General features: G+C 45.0%; 1 protein-coding gene across 1 annotated transcript in view; it reads left to right on the top strand.

Annotated features, from left to right (window-relative positions):
• Positions 1 to 20,278, top strand: part of ACER2 (alkaline ceramidase 2) — a 40,091-nt gene extending 19,813 nt beyond the window's left edge. The window contains exons 4-6 of the mRNA XM_062208144.1: positions 840 to 977; positions 10,708 to 10,845; positions 15,330 to 20,278. Coding sequence (XP_062064128.1) covers positions 840 to 977; positions 10,708 to 10,845; positions 15,330 to 15,516 — 463 coding nt within the window. The 3' untranslated portion in view covers positions 15,517 to 20,278. The remainder of the gene's footprint in view (positions 1 to 839; positions 978 to 10,707; positions 10,846 to 15,329) is intronic.
• Positions 20,279 to 21,973: the final 1,695 nt, after the last annotated feature.

Here is a 21,973-nt window from a genome sequence, read left to right as displayed (position 1 = left end):
GGACCATGGACCAAATGGATCCTGTTTTTGCAAATCCAGTTTTATTGGCACTGCCATGCCCATTTGTTTACTTATTGTCTACTGTGGCAGAGTTGAGTAGCTGCAGCAGAGACCTTAGGCCCTGCAAAACCTAAGATACTCACTGTCTGACCCATACAGAAAAGATTTGCCCAAACCCAGTCAGAGAACATCTGAAAAAAATACAAAAAAATGACACTAAGAAAATGATTATCTGTATCTTACCTTCAGAGACTTAGGTTGGTTCTAGTGTTACTTATGATGAAATATTTTGGGAATCACTGATAACTTCCCAAGAATAAATTCCTAGAAGAACCAGTGAATGTGAATGTTCTTTTTTTAATTTATTTTTATTTTATTTTATTTTTTGACAGGCAGAGTAGATAGTGAGAAAGAGAGAGAGACAGAGAGAAAGGTCTTCCTTTGCCGTTGGTTCACCCTCCAATGGCTGGTGCGGCCAGTGTGCTGATCTGAAGCCAGGAGCTGGGTGCTTCTCCTGGTCTCCCATGCGTGTGCAGGGCCCAAGGACTTTGGTCATCCTCCACTGCACTCCCAGGCCACAGCAGAGAGCTGGCCTGGAATAGGGGCAACTGGGACAGAATCCGGTGCCCCGACCGGGACTAGAACCTGGTGTGCTGGTGCCGCAGGTGGAGGATTAGCCTATTGAGCCGCGGCGCCGGCCATGAATGGTTTTTTGACCCTTGGTACTTAGAGCAGAATTTATTTTCAGCGTGCATGACTGACACAGCCTATACCTTGCCAGCATTAAACAAATAAGAACTCCTTTGCTAATGGGTTTGGTTTTACTTCCTTGGTTTCAGGGGCAGGTTCAAGGCGGTGGTCTGCGTCCTGTCTGCGGTTACAACGTGCCTGGCATTTGTCAAGCCTGCCATCAACAACATCTCTCTGATGACCCTGGGGGTTCCTTGCACCGCACTGCTCATTGCAGAGCTAAGGAGGTGGGTGTCATCATTCACCCTTCAAGCTGTCCCTGCGATGGCTCCTTTACTACCCTTGAGGGTGGAAGAGGAATTTTGTTATTTATGAGGAGTTAGTTCCTGACTGCTGGATTGGATACAGATTTGATGGTTTGTTTCAAAATCTTTTTTTTTTTTTTTTTTTTTGACAGGCAGAGTGAATAGTGAGAAAGAGAGACAGAGAGAAAGGTCTTCCTTTTTGCTGTTGGTTCACCCTCCAATGGCCGCTGCGGCTGGCGCACCGCGCTGATCCCCTGATCCGATGGCAGGAGCCAGGTGTTTATCCTGGTCTCCCTTGGGGTGCAGGGCCCAAGCACTTGGGCCATCCTCCACTGCACTCCCGGGCCATAGCAGAGAGCTGGCCTGGAAGAGGGGCAACCGGGACAGAATCCGGCGCCCCGACTGGGACTAGAACCCGGTATGCCGGCGCCGCAAGGCAGAGGATTAGCCTGTTGAGCCATGGCGCCGGCCTTGATTTCTTCTTTATAAGCCATTAGGTAAAGCCTTTGCTATTTGTGTTAGCATTTTTCTTTGAGAAGTTGTACACACAGAGTTCAGACTGACATCCAGAAGCATTTTAGAGTTGTGTGCATGACTATTTTCTAGCCACAACTAAATGCATCTGATCACTGTCCTTATTTTAATACTCTTTGAAGATACTGCTTTTTCCTCATAGCTGCATTTTGATTCATGATTTTCTCATCATTATGGATCTTGGTTGTCTTATTTGAGTTTTGTCTCCCTTTGTGTGATAGTTGCTTGTGTAATTTGTTAAGTCAGCTCTTTGCCTTCTTTTTGTTTTGAGAAGCAACATACATTTCTTTCCCATTGTTTTGCCTCTGGGAGTTGCTTTGATTGTCAGCCGTAACAGGCAGGGTCAAAGGTGGTTGCAGAGGTATTTGAACCTGTAGCATGGCAGCTGAAGGATGCTGTCAGGTCTCCTCTAGGCTTCTTGGAGTAGCCATCAAGGCTTAGGGATGTTAAGAGACCTGTTTTGGAGATAGGCTGAAGTTGGTAGTGAGTCCTTTTAATATCTTGAGTTAAAAAAAATCTACTTTCGGCCGGTGCCGTGGCTTAACAGGCTAATCCTCCGCCTTGCGGTGCCGGCACACCGGGTTATTTATTTATTTGAAAGAGCTACACAGAGAGAGGAGGGAAGGCAGAGAGAGGTCTTCCATCTGCTGGTTCACTCCCCAGTTGGCCACAATGACTGGAGCTGTGCTGATCTGAAGCCAGGAGCCAGGAGCTTCCTCTGGATCTCTCACTCAGGTGCAGGGGCCCAAGGACTTGGGCCATTTTCCACCGCTTTCCCAGGCCATAGCAGAGAGCTGGATCAGAAGTGGAACAGCCAGGACTCGAACCGGCACCCATATGGGATGCCAGCACCACAGGTGGTGGCTTTACCTGCTATGCCACAATGCCAGCTCCTGTTCTTTTTTTAAAAAAAAGATTTATTTTGTTTATTTGAAGGAGTTACAGAGGGAAATAGAGATAGAGATAGAGAGAAGTCTTCTATCCGTTGGTTCACTCTCCAAATGCCCACAACTGCTGGAGCTAAGCTGATCCAAAGCCAGGAGCCAAGAGCTTCCTCCAGGTCTCCCACATGAGTACAGGGGCCCAAGGAGTTGGGCCATCCTTAGCTACTTTCCTAGGTGCATTAGCAGGGAGCTAGATGGGAAGTGGAGCAGCCTGGATTCAAACTGGCACCCAGATGGGATGCTGGTGCTGCAGGCTGGGGCTTTAACCTGCTGTGCCACAGCACCAGCCCCATCATTTCTGTTCTATACTTGAAATATTTTGTCCTGGAAAAGCTGGGCATTACTGCAGCTAATTGGCCTTCATCATCACATCAACAAATTGCAGCATCCTGGCAAGTCCCCCTTCCTCCATCTAGGTTTGGTCTTTCTACCACTGATGGGTCCCTCTGCTCCCCTGTACCTGTTTTGCTTCCATTGTTGTCTACATCTTCCCTCTCTCAATGGTTCCTCCTATGAGCCTGTAGACATGGTGGAGCCTTTTCCAACTCCTCTAACATTCAGCCTTGATTCAACCCACATCCATCTCCAGCTACCACCCTTTGTCTCCCTAGTACATCACAGCCAATCTTCTCATGTTTTTTTTAAAAAAATTATTTATTTATTTATTTATTAGAGAGAGAGTGAGCGAGCTATCTTCTATCCACTAGTTCACTCCCCAAATGGCTGCAACCGCCAGATCGAAGCCAGGAGCCAGGAGCTTCATCTGAGTCTCCCATGTGGGTATAGAGGTCTGAGTACTTGGGTCATCTTCTACTGCTTTCCCAGGTTCATTAGCAGAAAGCTGGATAGGAAGTGGAGCATCTGGGATGCCACACCTGCTATGTCACAACACTGGCCCCTGGCAGCCAAACTTCTTTAAAAAATAAAACAAAACCTGTCTCTATCCCTTTCCTTTCATTTACTCTTCAACCCACTCCAGTCTGGCTTCTTTTGCCACTTTGCTAATTGAACCCTTTGCTATGGTTTGGACATTATTTGACCCCTCATCTCATGAGGATTTAAAAATTCTAAAGTTGAGAGTTAATGGTTCTCAGGTGGCACTATTGATAGGCGATAGAATCTTAAGAAGGCAGGACCTAAGTGGAAGGTCCTTAGGTCACTGACGGTGTGCCCTTGGAAGGTAGTTCTTGTGACAAGATCCTTATAAAAGCCTGAGTTTGGGCCAAAACATTCTCTGCTTCCTGGTTTATCACATGAACCTTCCTCTGCCTGTGCTCTGCCTTTCCAATTTGCTGCCCTCACCAGAGGCCAAATAAATAGGGCCACTTAATCTTGGACTTGAACTTTCAAAACTGTGAGGTAAATAAATGTCTTCTCTTTACAAAGTTCATTCCCAAATATTTATTTTGTTGCAGTAGTGAGAAGCTGACTAGCATGCTCTTCTTGGTGTGTTGTACATCCATTGATCAGTTTTCATTTCTCTTGTATCCTGTATGTTGTTTTCTCAGCTGTTTGCACAATTATCCCCTCTCCCCACATCTTTGACAGGTTCCCTTGGGTGCTTCCTATGATACCACATCCTCCTAGTTTTCCTGCCAACTCTTTTCAGTCTGTCATGTAGGCGCCTTCTTTTCTATGTGGCTTTGTACGCAGTGATCCGTTAAGGTATGCCCTTAGCTCTCTGTGGTCTGAAAATTGGTATATTGAAACCTAACCTAATCACCAAGGTGATAGTGTTAGGAGATAGAATCTGTAAGGAGATGATTGTGTCAAGAGGGGAAAGCTTGGTAATGGAAATATTGCCTACAGGGGTTTGGGTATTCAATGTCCCCCAAAGGTTGATGGGATATGCTAAAGGCTCAGTCCCCAGGGTGGTGCTATTTGCAGGTAATGGTGTCTTAGGAGGTGGGCCCTCGAGGAAGGTCCTTAGGTCATGGGTCATTGGGAGGTAATTCTTCTGAGAGGTTGTTATAGAAGCCAGAGTTGGGCCCCACCCAGCTCCTCTCTGCTTGCTGGCTTGCAGTGTGATTGACCCTTTGCACACGCTCTGCCATCTGCCGTGAGGCCTGTGCGAGATGTGTGTGTTATGCCATTTCTTTCAGTCTCTCACTCTGAATCGAATCAACCTCTCTTTCCTTCCTAAGTAGCCTGTCTCAGGTATTTCACTGTAGTAATAACAAGCTGACTGCTACTGTACCCTTAGAGAAGAGGTCCCAGAGACCCGCCTTGCCCCTCCTACCATGTGAAGATAGACCTTGAAGGAGTGAGCCTTTGCCAGATGCCGAGTCTGCCTTGATCTTGGCCTTTCCTGCCTCCGGACCTGTGAGAAACAGCTCTTTGTTGTTTAAAGCCACCTGGTCTGCAGTGATTGGGCATAGCAGCCCACGTGGATTGAGACTGCTTTTCTCCTTCTCCACTTCCTCCTGAAAAAGTTCATCCATTCCCATGGCTTTAACTACTGTACATTTTCAGGTGACTTTGAAATTTATGTCTTGAACCAATTCCGTCCTTCTAACTCTACTGTTGTGTAGCTATCTGCCTACCTGGCCACTCCAATTCCATAGATCAGAGGCTTCTATAATTCCACTTGTCCGAAACCAGACTCCTGATCTGCTTGGCTGGGAGCACCATTTACCCCACTGCTAAAGCCAGAACCTTGGCCCCCTCTTCCTTCCCTGAGCATCCCATCTGATCACAGTCATTTTTTCTATTAGCTGACATTGAGGTTAAGATAAAAATCAAATTCAAAGACTTCAACATGCCCCTGCCTGCCTGCCTGTCTCTCCAGGCTGAAGCTCCCTCCATATCCTGTCCTCAGCTGTCCAAAGCTTTCTTGTCTTCATGCGGACCCATCCACTTCCGACGATAGCCTGGTCCCTTTCCGACTCCAGCTTGGCTAACTTCTGCTCCTTCTTCAGGTTTGAATCAACTGTTTACATGCTCTCCTAATCCCCTAAACTTTTGAATGGCACTCCCTGTTACCATAATTAGAAAATTCCTTGTGTTGTTTGGTTCAAGTTCTGTCCCCTCTGCTTGACGTAGACTTTGTATTGGTAGGGACAAGTTTTCTTTGTTCACTGCTATATCCCAGTTACAAGGGGAAGAAAAGTTTATTGTTTCCCTGCTTTGATAAAATTTCCAGACAAGAAGATGCTCTTATCACTCCTGGCATTTCCTTCCAGGGTCTTCTCTGTTTAGCTAAAGTCTAAGCTAAATGTTTCTCAGTGGCTCTCCCTTTGGTCAGAGGAAATAGAGGAAGGACTGCTTCTTAGCTTTCTGTTTCTCTTCAGCCTTCACCTCTAACGCTTGTTGCAAGCCTTTTTGTACTTTCATTGTGCTTTCTGAACCTTCTCCTCGACCATGAGAAAACAAAATTGGTTCCGATTTGGGGTCATGACCTGACATTTGCTGAAGTTTGTGATGTTAAAGTCACCTTGCTGAGTGACTCAGCTGCATATAAAATATTTGAAAAAATACTTTTCCCCCTTGATTATAAGAGTGATTTTGTTGCTCAAAAAAGTTTTTAGAATATAATACAGGGTCAAGAAGGGAAGAAATGGTGGACAGCCCTTCTGCTCAGATTTTTCTATCGGAAAATAGGGTCCTGCTGTATATATGACTTGTTCTACTTTTTTGCTCACCCTCATATTGATATTTTGATAAATCCCTGAGCAATGAGACTAAATCCTAGTGCAGCTCAGGTTTGGACAATGTGCTTGGTCAGAGGCTCTTAGCAGGACCTGCTCCCTAAGAATGGAGGAAGGTGGGATCGATGTGGCAAGCTGGTTAAGCTGCCACCTGTGACACTAGCATCCCACATGGGTGCTAGTTCGAGTGTCAGCTGCTCCACTTCAGTTCCAGCTCTCTGCTAATGAGCTTGGGAAAGCAATAGAAGGTAGTCCAAGTACTTGGGCCTCTGACAACCCACAAGGGAGACTAGATGGAGTTCCAGGTTCCTGGCTTCAGCATAGCTCAGCGGTAGCCATTGTGGCCGTTTGAGGAGTAAATCAGTAAATGGAAAATTTCTATTTTTTTTTTAAAGATTTTATTTATTTATTTGAGAGGTAGAGTTTCAGACAGTGAGAGGGAGAGACAGAGAGAAAGGTCTTCCTTCCGTTGGTTCACTTCCCAAATGGATGCAATGGCTGGAGCTGCGCCGATCAGAAGCCAGAAGCCAGGAGCTTCTTCCTGGTCTTCCATGTGGGTGCAGGTGCCCAAGGACTTGAACCATCCTTCACTGCCATCCCAGGGCACAGCAGAGAGCTGGACTGGAAGAGGAGCAACTGGGTCTAGAACCCAGTGCCCATATGGGATGCTGGTGCCACAGGTGGAGGATTAGCCAGGCGAGCCACAGCTCTGGCCCCGGAAGATTTCTTTCTCTCTCTCTGTAAACTGCATTTCAAGTAAAATAAATAAATCTTACAAAAAAAAAAAAAAAAAAGCAACCAAAAAACAGAAACAAAGGAGGAAAGAGCAGCAAAGGCTGCCCGAGGATACTTGCTCTGCCTTGATTTCCCTCCTGCTTTGTAGACATCCTCCCTGCCTTGCGCTGGCTCTCACAGTGACTCACTGCTCTACAGCCTGCCTCTCTGTTGGGACCCAGCACTCACTGCATCCCCAGTGGCTCACTCCCTGTTCTGATAACACCCTTAAGCCAATCTTTACAGATTTACTTGCATTGGATGTTGCTGGATCCTCTTATACCTGGCCTATTGTCTAGATATTTGCTGATATTTGTTCTTGTCAGCTTTCATTTTCTTTTTTTAGAGTGGCAAAGCAAGAGGTCTGTTTTGCCTTCTTTGGCAGTGCCAAAGTATGAACCCTGAGAATTTAGTGGCCAATGTGGTATCTTTCCTTTTCACTCACACACACACACACAAACAAAAAATGTTCTTCCCCATCAATTGAGTCCAATAAAACCTGTGCTTGTTCTTCACAATTCCATGCATTTGTTCAGCAAGCATTTAACACTTGTTCTGAACCAGCCACTGTTGCTAGACACGGGGTGTATGTTGGTGAATAAACCAAAATTTAGTTCCTACTCTCTTAGTCTTCTAGGCTAGTTTAATACTAGATATAAAAGAAAAAATTGCTCAAATAAATACATGATGCGTAATAAATTCAACTTGTGATAAGTATTATGAAGGAAAGGGACACAGTGCCACAAGAGATGGCAATAAAGGGAGACCAGCAGGGGAGAGTGGTAGGGGGGTCTAAGACAGCCTGTTTGAGGAACAGTTGAAGCTGAGGCCTGAAGAGGAGGAGATGCTGGGCCCAGAGTGAGGGGGCGATGAGCTCTCTGGGACAGGGCAGTGATCCGAAGGTAGAGCGTGATGAAGAGAAAGGGAATTGGAAATTGTTCATCTCTTTGTTTTAGTCACTATGTATGAGCAGAGTCTCTCTGTGTCATAGGGCTCTATGAAAATTTTTTTGAGATTTATTTATTTATTTGAAAGGCAGAGCTATAGAAGGCAGAGGCAGAGAGAGAGAGAGAGAGAGAGAGAGAGAGAGAGAGAAAGTCTTCCATCCGCTGGTCTGCTCCCCAGATGGATGCAATGGCCAGAGCTGCACCGATCTGAAGCCAGGAACCAGGAGCTTCTTCCGGTCTCCCACGTGGGTGTAGGGAACCAAGGACTTTGGCCACCTCTGATGCTTTCCCAGGTGCATTAGCAGAGAGCTGGTTCAGAACTTGGCACCAGCCCCTGTTAAATTGTTTTTAAAACAGTTATTTATTTATTTGAAAGGCAGAGTTACAGAGATGCAGAGACAGACAGAGAGAGAGAAAGAGAGGTCTTCCATCTGCTGGTTCACTCCCCAGGTGGCCGCATCGGTGGAGCTGCACTGACCTGAAGCCAGGAGCCAGGAGCTTCTTCCGGGTCTCCCATGCAGGTGCAGGGACCCAAGGATTTGAGCCATCTTCTGCTGCTTTCCCAGGCCATAGCAGAGAGCTGGATTGGAAGTGGAGCAGCCAGGACTAGAACCGGCACCCATTAAATTTTTTTTAAAACTTTCCAAGGGCTACATTTAGCACTCCTCCAAATGGATAGTTTGCTTAGTTTGCTTTGCTTTTTTTGAGCAAGTCTTTCCAAATTTGCTGTCCTATCCCATCTTTACTGATATATTTACTGATATTTTGATCTGACAACTGGGAAAGGCCCTAGCAAGCCAGGCTTTTGACCCCCCCTCCCCCGCCCACCTTCTTATCCAACACATGAGTTAAGCTTCTTCCCAGCTGCAGATGTTGTGTTGAACCCTGGGTCCCGACTCACTCTGGAGCGGGGGAAGGGTTTAGAAGAACCTCAACCACCTACCGCCTCTGGCTCTCCCTCCCCAGCCAGGGAAACCAACACCTATATGAGCAGCTATTCCATGACAAGGGAAAACAGCAATTGAATTTTCCTTTGAGCTGGTAAGATTTGTTTTAGAGAAAAACACTTTGTCCCAGCATGAATAAGAACTCATTCCTTTGGGGCTGTGGCGTAGTGAGTAAAGCTGCTGCCTGCCGTGCTGGCATCCCATATGAGCACCAGTTCGAGTCCTGGCTGCTCCACTTCTGATCCAGCTCTCTGCTATGGCCTGGGAAAGCAGTAGAAGATGGCCCAAGTCCTTGGGCCCCTGCACCCACGTGGGAGACCTGGAAGAAGCTCCTGGCTCCTGGCTTCAGATCGGCGCAGCTCTGGCCATTGCAGCCAATTAGGGAGTAAACCAGCAAATGGAAGACCTCTCTCTCTCTCTCCTCTCTCTCTCTCTCTCTCTCTCTCTCTCTCTCTCTCTCTCTCTGCCTCTCCTTCTCTCTCTGTGTAACTCTTGACTTTCAAATAGATAAATAAATCTTTTAAAAAAGAGAGAACTCATTCCTTCCTTCTGCAAATATTGTGAGCCTTCCCCGTTTCTGGTGCTGCATGCAGCGCTGAACACCTTACTTGTCTGTGTAGGGTCAGGGGAGACAAATAGGTAAGTGGAACTTGGACGATGTCAAAGGGCTACGATTGCTACAGAGAAAATTAAAGGAGGGAAAGCAGGGTAGGGAATGCTGCTCGGGAGGTGGAGACAGGTGTTGCCATTGTTATGAACAATGGTCAGGAAAGGGCTCACTGAGTGACACTGAGTAAAAACTTGGAGAGTTATGTAGATATTGGGGAAGAGCACTTGAGGCAGAGGGAACATCACGTGCTGAGGCCCTACCTGGGGTATATGAGGATCTGCATGGGTCCACAGGAGCTTGAGCAGAGGCAGTGAAGGGTAAAGTGGGAGGAGAGGAGGTGAAGGGACAGAGGAAGCCCACCTGTGCGGCTTGCAGCCAGGATGAGTGAATGCCTTGACTTGTCCTCTGGTTAAAGGAAGACAGGGAGGCTTTTGGGTAGAGTGCTGGGAAGTGAATGCAGGGGCACTGGTGTTAGTGGGCTATGCATGAACGCATGTGGCTGGGGCCCAGGTGGTGGTTAAGAGGGAAGGGTGTAAGGCCACCACCAAACACACCAGACACCGGAGTTAGAGGAATGGTTCATTGTTGGGTGGAGGAAGCTGGATGGGCTGGGGTAAGAGAGAGCAGGGGCGCATAAGATAGAGAGCACATATTCGGGAACAGATCTTGTTACAACTTTGTAAGAGGTGGGGGGCAGTGGGCAGGGAAGTAGGAGTCCCATTAGGGTGGGGGTGGTTGGGTTGTGGGGCTTAGGACCAAAGCCTTCAGGCCAGGGCCTAAGATGGCGAGTGAGGCATACAGGGTGCCACATTGACTGCGCCATTTTACTAACAAAGGGGACAGTTATTTTAGAGATATTTTTGAGGGTGGAGCCGATAAACTTTGAAAAAAAAAAAAAAAAGACCAGGGGAAAGTAGATTTTAGGTGAGGGAAAGATTAGGAGTTCATTGCGGGCAAATTATATTTATATCCCCTGTTGGACATGGGGGTGCACATGTCAGGAAGGTAGATGGGTGTATGGGTCTGGGTTTAGGGGGGAGGGCTGGCTGGGAGGTATGGCTTTGTGAGCCATCTGTGCACATACTTTTCAAAAAGTTCATGGAACTTGGAATTAAAAGACAAGTTCATTTTGGTGCAAAAAAGTTTGAGATCTAAGCGTAGTCATGGTTATTTACTTACACAGAAGTCTAAATGAGACTGTGGGGTGACTGTGTGTTGAGCAGGAGAGCCAATTCCAAGGGAGTGGGGAGATGAGAGGGAGGTGGAAACTGGGAGTGACTGGTGTGCTCTCTCCCTCCCGCCCGGGCAGGTGTGACAACGTGCGTGTGTTTAAGCTGGGCCTCTTCTCTGGCCTCTGGTGGACCCTCGCCCTCTTCTGCTGGATCAGTGACCGAGCCTTCTGTGAGCTGTTGTCCTCCTTTCACTTCCCTTACCTGCACTGCGTGTGGTAAGCGCTCGTGTGGGGAGTCAGCCGAGAGGCCCGCGTCTGCACTTGCTGTCGGGTTGCCTGAGCCATGTAAGGTGCACAGGTGTGCTCTGGGGCCAACGCACAGCCGGGTGCACCTGTCTCCCTTGACAGACAGGCAGATGTTCCAGCACGGAAAGTATTGTGAAAAAGCAACCTTGGCTCCAGGCCTAGGCGGTCAGAACAAAAAGACCTAATTGTTATGCTGCAGGTCTTCAGCCTCCTATTTCTGGCTCCATTATTAAAGCAAAGAAGCTTGAAAAGGGAATCTGTAACCTGAGCTCTGGCTGGGGGCGTGGGTGGAGGAGTGGAAAAGTGTGGGACAAAATGTGATGTGGACACTGCAGGTAGGAGCCATGCCTTTGGGACCCGAGTGACCCCAGGAAAAGCGCAGGCCTCACCTGCTCTCCAGGGACAGTCTCAACTGCTCTGTTTATAGGAGGAGACAGAAGACTACAGCAACTAAAGTGAATTGCTCAGTGTCACCCACCCACTTACATAAAAATGACCTTGGAGTTCAGTCTTTGCACCTATGTAAATTGAAGCATCTGTAGTTTGGAATGCTCAGGCTTCACTGTTAGGTTAAAAAAACAAAGGCAGGTGACAAACCCTCATGCAGAAGCCTACACGAAGAAAGCCCAGGAGAGATCGGGTGGCTTTCATGGCAGTCTTCCTGCTAATCGCATGAGCGCCAAACCCAGGGAAGTCTTTCCTTCTTTGCTGTCTACCACTTCTGATTGTGACACATGACTAGGAGCCCGAGCAGTCTGCTCTTCCCGGCTCTTGTAGACAGCTGCGAGTGTGCAGGGAGGGTGAAGAATTGAAGGGCATTAGGTGCAGACTCACAAGCAGCTTGCTTCCATCTGGAGGTGGCCTAAAGATGCTCACTTGAAAGAACTGACTTCAGTTCCCTTCACGTATGAGCGTCTGTTTACCATGAGACCCAGCAAGCTTTCAGTTTAAGGCTCAGGGACTTGCAGAACTGTGTGCAAAATATAAAGCATAAAATGGCACAAGCTGGGGTTTTCAGTAGTGGGACATTGCTTGACATTTCTTAGGTTCAGCAGTTCACACTAGGGAATTTATACATTTTATGTATTTGTTGAGTTACAATTTACAGATAGTAAAATGCACATATTTTAAGTGTATGCTTTGAGGTTTGGTAAATGTACACCTATGTAAATAGGCCTCATTCAAGATGTAAATATTTATCACCCCATAGCCTCTTGTTACATTAATGATTTAAGGGGCCAGCACCGTGGCTCATTTGGTTAATCCTCCACCTGTGGCACCAGCATCCCATATGGGCGCCGGGTTCTAGTCCCGGCTGCTCCTCTTCCAGTCCAGCTCTCTGTTGTGGCCCGGGAGGGCAGTGGAGGATGGCAAAAGTGCTTAGACCCCTGTACCCGCAAGGGAGACCAGCAGGAAGTGCCTGGCTCCTGGCTTCGGATTGGCGCAGCGCCAGCCGTTGCGGGAATTTGGAGAGTAACCAATGGAAGAACGACCTTTCTCTCTGTCTCTCTCTCTCACTGTCTATAACTCTACCTGTCAAATAAAAAAAATTAAAAGAATTTAAAAAAAATTAATGATTTAAGTAAAATTCAAAATTTAGACGAGGTAATAACTGTTCAAACTTAATTTTTTCTGAATTTAATCTACTTTTTTTTTGTTTTTCAAAGTTTAATTATCTTTTCTTCCAACTTATAAAACGACATTTTTAAAAGCATAAGAAAATGTGTCTTTTATAATTCCATTCCCCAAAGAAATATTGCTAGCAATCTGAAATGCATCCTTCCAGATTTTACCTATATACATATATGTGTCCATCTTTATACTTAAACGTTGTTTATTTTCATTTTATTTGAGAGGTGGTGATAGTGGGAGAGCGTGTGAAAGAGAGACAGAAATATCTTCCATTTGCTGATGTACTCCCAAATGCTTGCAACAGCCAGTACTGGGCCAGGTGGAAGCTGGGAGCTAGGAATCCAATCTGTCTCCCATGCAGGTAGCAGGGACCCAAATACTTGAGCCATCATCCTCTGCCTTACAGGGTGCACGTTAGCAGGGAGCTTAGAATCAGGAGCAGGGCCAAGACTCAAACCCAGGTACTCTGGTATTGGATGTGTGTATCCTTGGGGCCGGCGCTGTGGCGCAGTGGGTTAAAGCCCTGACCTGAAGCGCCAGCATCCCATATGGGTGCCAGTTCTAGTCCCAGCTGCTCCTCTTCCGATCCAGCTCTCTGCTATGGCCTGGGAAAGCAGTAGAAGATGGCCCAAATCCTTGGGCCCCTGCACCCACATGGGAGACATAGAAGAAGCTCCTGGCTTCGGTTCAGCATAGCTCTGGCCTTTGTGGCCATCTTGGGAGTGAACCAGTGGATGGAAGACTTCTCTCTCTGTCTCTACCTCTCTCTGTAACTCTGTCTTTCAAATAAATAAAATGAATCTTTTTTTTTTTAAAGGATATATGTATCCTCAGGGGTGTCTTAACCACTAATACTAAGCATCTGCTCTTCTTCCAACTTTTTAAAAATAAAAATAGCATCTTTTTACACATGATACATGTGTACACTGTCCTTTTTTTAAAAAATGCTAAATACTAGATCATTCCTCATCAACACAAATATATTATCTTCATTATCTTGTGTTTAATTAACACTCCATGTAGATGCTTTATAATTCATTTAACTAATCTCTGTTAATTGATATGTAGATATTTCTAATTTTTTCCTTTTGCAGACAATATATGATTAAAATCTACAGTGATTCTAATACCTGAATATTTCCATAGGTTAAATTGGAATATACAAATAACCAAATCTAGAGAGATTGTGCCAATTACCACTTTTTACTACATCTGTAAAAGAGTATATGAACTCCTTTAAATCTCTGTTAACCTAATTGGTGGAACAGATTATATTTGGTTTTTGTTTTTATGTTTAAAAAAAATTACTGTTTGTTGTTGGACATCTTTTCAAATGTAAGTTTGCTATGTTCATTTTCTCTTCTGAAATGTGCCTTTCATTTTTCTTTTTGTCTTCTCTGTTGAGTGTTTCTATTTTAAAGCATTTAAATACATGCCTGGCACATAGTTAACAGTCACTATTGTCTGCACAAGTGCATGCCATTTATTATGCAAATTTGCAGCATTTTCAAAAGTGCAGAGAACAGTAGGGCCCCCACATGGGCAATGCCCATCACCCATGATTATTAACGTGAAGGAAGCCTTGTGCTTGCCGCCCTCACCCATGCTGTGGTAAAGCACGTTCCAGAAGGGATACGAAATGATTGGTTTTTTCATTGTTCTTTGTGGGTAGGAATTTTAATTCCTTTTCACATGGTACAAATATTCCCCCCTGGTTTTCCATGTGCCTTTTAGTAGGTTGATGATATTTTTGTGCCATATTTGTTTTAAACATTCACGTGGTCCCTCCCGCCCTCCTTTTTTAGAGTTTCTGCACTTTGTGTCATTATAAGAAAGGACCTCCTGTTCCCACCAAAATTTATAAAGCTATTTTCTTTTTATGTTTTTAAAATATTTTAAAAATATTTAATGTATCTGGAATTAAATTTTAGTGTAGAGTGTGTAGAAGGATTTCACGCCTTCAGATTATCCATTACTTGACAGAGATTAATATGAAAAATTTCCACAGGCACAGTAAGGGTAAGTTAAAAAGAAAAAAAGAATCACCTGCCAAACTATAAAAGTAGTTTAAGCAATCGTTTTATTCCTGGAAAAGGACATAAAATATCTATAACCAGTAACTAGTTGTTAAAGGGAGAATCAGATGTGTTCAGTTATTTTCATCATGACACCTCTTTTTTCTTTCTTTTTTTATTTGGAAGGCAGAAAGAGCAAGAGCGAGAGGGAGAGAGTGAGGGAGACCTACACATACATACACACACACACACAGATAGATGATAGACAGATAGATAGATAGATCAGTTGATCTTCCATCTACTGATTTACTCCCCAAACACCTGCAATAGCTGAGGTTGGGCAGGACTAAAGCCAGGAGCCTGGAACTCAATCCAGGTCTCTACATGGGTAGCAGTGACTCAACTACTTGACCCATCACCTGCAGATTTCCAGGGTGTGCCTTAACAGGAAGCTGGAATTGAAAGCAGAGCCAGGACATAATAGGCACCTCAGTGTGGGATGTGGGTGTCCCATGGAGCATCTTAACTATTGGGCCACCCCTGGCACCTCTGTTTTTAACCTCTGGGCCTCCGTCCTTCTGGTGGAGCCTCAGAGGCATTGGCACCTTTATGCACTAAGATGGGTCCTAAATTGCTGAACATTTATCATCCTCCTGGTGTCTCAGTGATGAATGGTCGCTTTCATCCTCTCCTGATTATAAGATGCCCCTGGACTGTAATTACAGCCCAGCCAGGTGGGATAGCCTGGAGGGAGGAGCATGGGGAATGAGGGCAATAGAGTCTTCTCACCTTTGATCTCTGTTGCAGGCACATCCTCATCTGTCTCGCTGCCTACCTGGGCTGTGTGTGCTTTGCCTACTTTGATGCAGCCTCCGAGATTCCTGAGCAGGGCCCTGTCATCAGGTTCTGGCCCAGTGAGAAGTGGGCCTTCATTGGTGTGCCCTACGTGTCCCTCCTGTGTGCCCACAAGAAATCACCCGTGAAGATCACGTGATGTCAGGTGGCGGCTGGCTGCTCTGCTTGTTTTTCCTCATGCACTGGACTTCATTTGCTAGCAACAACAGCCAAGGGGGTTTGAATAGTTGGTGTGGGATCTGTCTTTTTAAAATTCTGTTCCCATGGACTCTAGCTAGTATGTTTGTGGACTGCCAGGATTCTCCTGTGCCCCCGGAAGAAGTGTCTTTCCCTTTCCCCAAGGTGGAAAGTAGGGGGTTTAGGGACATGAGTGTGTCTTTCCAGAGCAGTGGCTTGCTGGACTGCAGCCCCTGGGGGACCTAGCACTGCACACTGTCTCTCTCTCATGAAGACGGGCCGGCCTCAGACACCACCATTCTCAGGCACTCTTGGAGTGGACTCTACGGTTGACAGGCAGAGCCTTCAACAGACAAGACCTCCTGACTCTGGAAGACTCCAGAAGTGTTCATTTGGGGAGATTGTCCTTAAACAAAGCCAGACAAATGACGTACGTGTAGGGCTGTGGCTCAGGAAAGCTAGTTTTCCACTTGCAACTCTTAACTAACCCGAGTTCTACTTGCATCTGTGAATCTTTGTACCACTACCTCTGTGGAGAGATGGAGAATTCAGAGGAGGGTGAAGCTAAGGAGTAAAACACTCTATGCCAAAAACTACCCTCCACTTTAAGCCATTCTCGAAGGTGAGCACAATTTTCAAATGTTGACATCCTTTCTGCCTCTACCCGCTGTCAGCTCTGTAGCCTCAGATACAAGAGACGATAGCTGTGATGAAAACGCACACCAACCTCCTGACCTCTTTGCGGGGGTCAGAGGGCGCTTCCCCATCATGGTGGAGGTTCTGGTTCAGACTCTGGGGCAAACCTGACGTTTTTGGAAAGTTTTCCTCATTGGAAGCCTCCAGCGTGCTGTATTGTTCTGGGAATTACCTTCCAGGATCCCGCCTCTAGTTAATCTCTCCTATTTCCCACGCTCTGCCCCGTTATAGGACAAGGTGCTTCCTGTGGTTTCTCAGAGCCATTAACACCTCTCTTAGACGTTGGCAGTCGCTCCACACTGGCTGGCCGGCAGGGGTCGCTGGTGAAGCAGGGCACTTCTGTCGCCTTCAGAGTTTTTCCCGCCTAATCAAGCACTGGCTGCAAATTTGCTGGGCTGAATGGGAGACTCCAGCACTGCCCTCAAGGGGTGGGGTGGGCATTCTGGACCTCAGGGATACTCACGTTAGCTCAGGCACCTCCGGGGGAGGGCAGGGCAGATGTGCCCTGTATGGACAGGAGGTGGGTGCCTTGCTGTCCTCAGTTCCTGAGGGTTGAGAAGTAGCAGTTTTCCACACATCCAGGAAGGAACTCATTCTGTTTAGAATTTGCCGTATTCCAAGGTCAAAAGACCAGCAAGCAAGGGGATTTAGAGTTCAAAGATGAATAACTTTATTCTTCTCCAGTGGTTTTCATATTACCTGACCAACAGAGCCTTGTTTGTCATAACAAATATTTTTGAAACCCCAAGGTGTAACGTAGTTATTTTTATTAACTCAAAGTTATTGCAAGCCTAGATTTATAGAGTTTATTTGCAAACTTTTGTTTATTTGCAAATTTTGTGGAAATACAAATGAAAATCCCAAGGTAGGAAAATTTGGTATTGAGTGTACATGGCTCTTTATTGTAGTTCAAGATGCAGTTTAAAGATGGCCTTGACTTAAATGTTTGTGGAACTTCAGTGTACCTCTCTAGGACCTATGTGGTTTATGGAACAGAACTGCTGTTAAGTTCTCTGAGTTGAAAGTCTAGAACGTTTTTTTTTTTTTTTTGACAGGCAGAGTGGATAGTGAGAGAGAGACAGAGAGAAAGGTCTTCCTTTTTGCCGTTGGTTCATCCTCCAATGGCCGCTGCGGCCGGCTCATCGCGCTGATCCGAAGCCAGGAGCCAGGTGCTTCTCCTGGTCTCCCATGCGGGTGCAGGGCCCAAGGACTTGGGCCATCCTCCACTGCACTCCCGGGCCATAGCAGAGAGCTGGCCTGGAAGAGGGGAAACCGGGATAGAATCCAGCGCCCCAACCGGGATTAGAACCGGGTTTGCCGGCGCCGCAAGGTGGAGGATTAGCCTGTTAAGCCACAGCGCCGGCCAGAAAGTCTAGAATGTTTTAAGGGGGACATACAAGAACATCCTCATTTCAGGTGGACCTTGCTAGGCATGAATTCTATTCTCATCTCTTCTGCTGTACCAAAATGCTCTACAGTAGAGGGCTTAGTATATGTTAGGTCTTAGTGTGGGAGCATGGAGAAGGAAAAGCAGAATGTAGGCAGTGATTTTTTAATGCCAGGTTTAATTTGTCTTGAGGATTGCTCGGTGATAAGAGTATTGTCTTACTGAGTAAGGAGGGACCCTTTCTCATCAGTGAGAGGACTTAATCCCTGGGAACCTGGATGACACTTCCATTTCCAGCCCCCAGAAATGGAGATGAGATGCTAAGAATGGGTATAGGGGTAAGGCAGGGAGTCTCTCAGTGGGCTGCTTCCATCCCTCTCTGACAAGGTAAGTTGTCAGGAGGATGCTGTTGATGTGAAAAGCAAAGTGCACTTCTAGAGACTGGTTTTCAAGAGGGCTGAGACGAAAATGTGGAGTGGGATGTATTTCAGAAGGACAAAACATAGCTACTTTTGATCAAAATTCACCATACTCCGCGAGCATGAATCACAAGAGCGGTTGGGTGTATGGCATCATTCATATTTACATCAAAGCTCCCCACATTCTTATGAGAGAAAATTGGGAAACTACTGAGAAGTTGAAGAATGAACGAGAAATCACCCACATTTCTATTGCCCAAGTTCATCACTGTTGAGATTTCGGCAGTTGCTCTTTCATTCTTGTCTTTTTTCTCCCTAATATAGTTGTAAATAGACATCTTCTGAACTGACAGTGTATCCTGTGGCTTCAATGGAATATAAATGCCAGTGTTGTATTTTTTCATGAAGAGCAGGTTTAGCATACACTAGAGCAGCGATCACTTGAATGTTTGTCACTGGATTCTGCGAGCCACTGCTGAATCTTCCTTTATAAGCAAGCCTGACCTTGAGTGAACCCTAAGACTTAATAAACTGGATTCTACTTTTTGATAGACTGCTGCACTTGGATTGATGAGTCATAGCAGGTAGCTATTAAATATGTGACCCCACAGATTTTGATGCGTTAGATTTTTAAAAAAAACTATCATATTTCATGAATTGATGTGCACTTACAAATGTCCCTTCCCCTCAGCAGATTCGACATTCAAGAGTTTGGTTGTGGCAATGGTAATCAGCCTGGCTGTCAGATTTTGTTGTGGTTAGAGTTTGCCCATGATTGATACCCAGCAGGACCTGGATTTAGGATATAAGAAACCATTAATGGTACCAAGTGACCGTTTCAATCAACGATTCTTTTTTTTTTTTTTTTTAAGATTTTATTTATTTATTCTTTTACTTGAAAAGCACAGTTAGAGAGAGGGAGAGACAGTTAGATCTTCTATCAGCTGGTTCACATTTCAAATGAGTGCAATGGTTAGCGCTGGATCAGGCCAAAGCCAGGAGGCTGGAACTCCATCCATTTAGCCTACATGGGTGGCAGGGTCAGAGTCCAAGCACATTAACAGAGAGCTGGATTGGAAGTGGTGCAACCGAGACTCAAACTAGCGTTCATGGGATGCCAGTGTTGCAGGCCGTGGCTTAACCCTCTGTGCCACAACACTGGCCCCATTTGTTGATTATTGTTTCCCGGTGTTTAATTAATTGTTGATTATTAGAAAAAGAAATATTTCTTCCCCTTTATGATTATATGTTTGTTTAGCAAGCACCCCAGTGAACACATTTTTGAAGAATGCGGAGATGAGATAGTTACATTCATCTGGTAAATGGGCTACATTTTGGAGCAACTTGGTGCTTGTTCAATGAGGAGTGCCTAAAACATAAATTATAGATCAAGATATTCTACTGGGGGACAAAGCTTGGTGGTCACCAGCACAGGCCTTGTAAAACCTGCCACGTACACCATTCATATCATTTCTTAGGTGTCTAAGGACTTCTCCCACCAGTTCATGCTTCCTTCCATTCACCAGGACCATGCCTAGGCTCCAGGGCTGGGAGTTGAGCTTTATCCCTCAGGTCTGCCATGGAACCACCTGGGGGACAGGTGGGACTGAAGTTTGGCCCACTAGGGCCCCAGTTCCTTTCATTCTCAAATGAACTTGAAACTTTCATAGCCAGGGCTCTTCCTGGGTGCTGTTGTTCCAGCTGGTCAAAGAAATGTCTTGGGCCAGATAGGGATTCTCAGTGGATTTTGTAGACATCATTGTCCTCCTTAACAAAAATGGCTCCTACTCTAATTGTTGGAACTGTATCTTTCCCTATATGTTGAACCAGTTTTAAGATTATTCTATAACCACAGTATGTAGTCAGAGCAAATATGTATAGTGGTTTCAGATATAAAGCTTATTTTATACTTTGTATAGGGTGTGCTGTATAAGTGTGGTTGCCCACTGGCTGTGGTAGCATTTAATCTCCATTGCTTTGGGGGTGATCAAAGCCTTTTGAAATGGAGCCTTTGCACTTTATGCTTTTTTTATGATAGCCACGTTTGATATTAAAGCTAAAAGGGGCATTTTCTGTGAATGAATATGTGTGTATTTGTGTCTATTTCCAAAGTGATTTGTAAGCATCTGCAGAGAAAATGCATTTCATGGATTGTAGAGCAAAGCACATTGCTCTAAATTCATTTTTTATGACTTTGTTATTAAACATGCTTCAAAAAAGTATAGTCAATTGTTGGTTTCTTTTCAGGGCTGTGAAATTAATACATGTAAATATGTCCAGCACGAAGAATGTAAAAGCAATTTATTTTATTACATGTTCTATGATTATGGTAATAGATACAAAATCTCAAATATGAAAAATAGTTCAGCGTGCCAGGTTTTACCCACTCAATGGAAGGAAAATCTTGTGACATTTCAATATCTTAAAAGACTTCAGCAGGAATATCAATATCTACCTATTGCTTTTTCTTAGTTTCTTGTACTAGTTTCTTTGTTTTTATTAAATAATTCAAAGTTCATCAGATTTAAAAGAATAATGGGACCATCAATAATGAAAGACTACATCGGCAGTATCAGTATCATTACAATGGTTACTTACTTATATTCATTTACTATTTTTTAAAGATTTGTTTATTTGAAAGAGTTATATATATATATATATATATATATATATATATATATATATAGCGAGAGAGAGAGAGAGAGAGAGAGAGAATCTTCCATCTGCTGGTTCGCTCCTTAGACAGCTGCAACAGGCAGGGCTGGGCCAGGCTGAAGCCAGGAGCCAGAAGCTTATTCCAGGTCACCCATGTGGGTGGCAGGGGCCCAAACACTTGGGCTATCCTCCACTGCTTTTCCAAGGTCATTAGCAGGAAGCTGGATCAGAAGTGGAGCAACTGGGACACGAACCCAGTGTGTATATGGGATTCCACCATTACAGGCAGCAGCTTTATCCATTATGCCACAAGCCCAGTTTCTAAGACACACATCTTAACCACTGGGCAAAACACCTACTCAGGATTTTTTTTTTTTAATAATAAAAAAGTTGTTTGTTAAAAAAAAAATGCTAGGTGAAATAAGCCAGACACAAAAGGTCACTTTAGGCGTGATTCCACTCGTGAAATATCCAGAATAGGTAGTCATAGGGACAAAAAGCAGATTGGTGCTTTCCAGGGGCTGGGGGGGTACCAAATGGGAATCCATTGCTTAATGGGAAAAAGGTTTCTGTTTGGGGTGATGATAACATTTTGAAACTAGATAGAAATGATTGCTGTACATTATGAATACACTAAGTGCCACTAGGTTGTGTCCTTTAAATGGCTTGTTTTATGTTCTATGAGTTTTACCTCAATTAAAAAAATTCAAGAAACATGAGTCCTAAAAAATAACCAAAACCAAATGATTTTTAAGAAGAATTATTTATTTACTTGAAAGGTGGAATTATATAGAGAGAAGGAGAAAGAGAGAGAGAGAGAGAGAGAGCGATCTTATATCTGTTGCTTAATTCCCCAAATGGCTGGAGCTGGGCCGACCCGGAGCCAGGAACCAGGAGCTTCATCCAGGGGCTCAAGGGCTTGGGTCATTCTCTGCTGCTTTCCCAGGCTCATTAGCAAGCAGCGGATCGGATTTGGAGCAGCCAGGACTCAAACTGGTGCCCAGATGGGACACCAGCGCTGCAGCCCATGGCTTTAACCTGCTGCACCACAGCACTGGAACCCTCACCCCAAATTAATTTTTAAAAAGTAGGAAGGTGCTTCTAGAGTTCCTGCTATATGTGTGAAATTTATACTGAATCTCAAAGCCTTGGTATGAACAGTAGGATGTTGAATATCTCAGTAGTGATATTTTGATAGTGATTACTTATTTGAATGACAATTTTTTGAATAGTTTGCATTAAATGAGATATATTAATGAATT

The sequence above is a fragment of the Lepus europaeus genome, chromosome 12 (genome assembly GCF_033115175.1).
Source record: "Lepus europaeus isolate LE1 chromosome 12, mLepTim1.pri, whole genome shotgun sequence".
Classification (NCBI taxonomy): domain Eukaryota; kingdom Metazoa; phylum Chordata; class Mammalia; order Lagomorpha; family Leporidae; genus Lepus; species Lepus europaeus.
The sequence above is the reverse complement of the archived record's forward strand: the minus strand, read 5'-3'. Positions and strand labels throughout refer to the sequence as shown.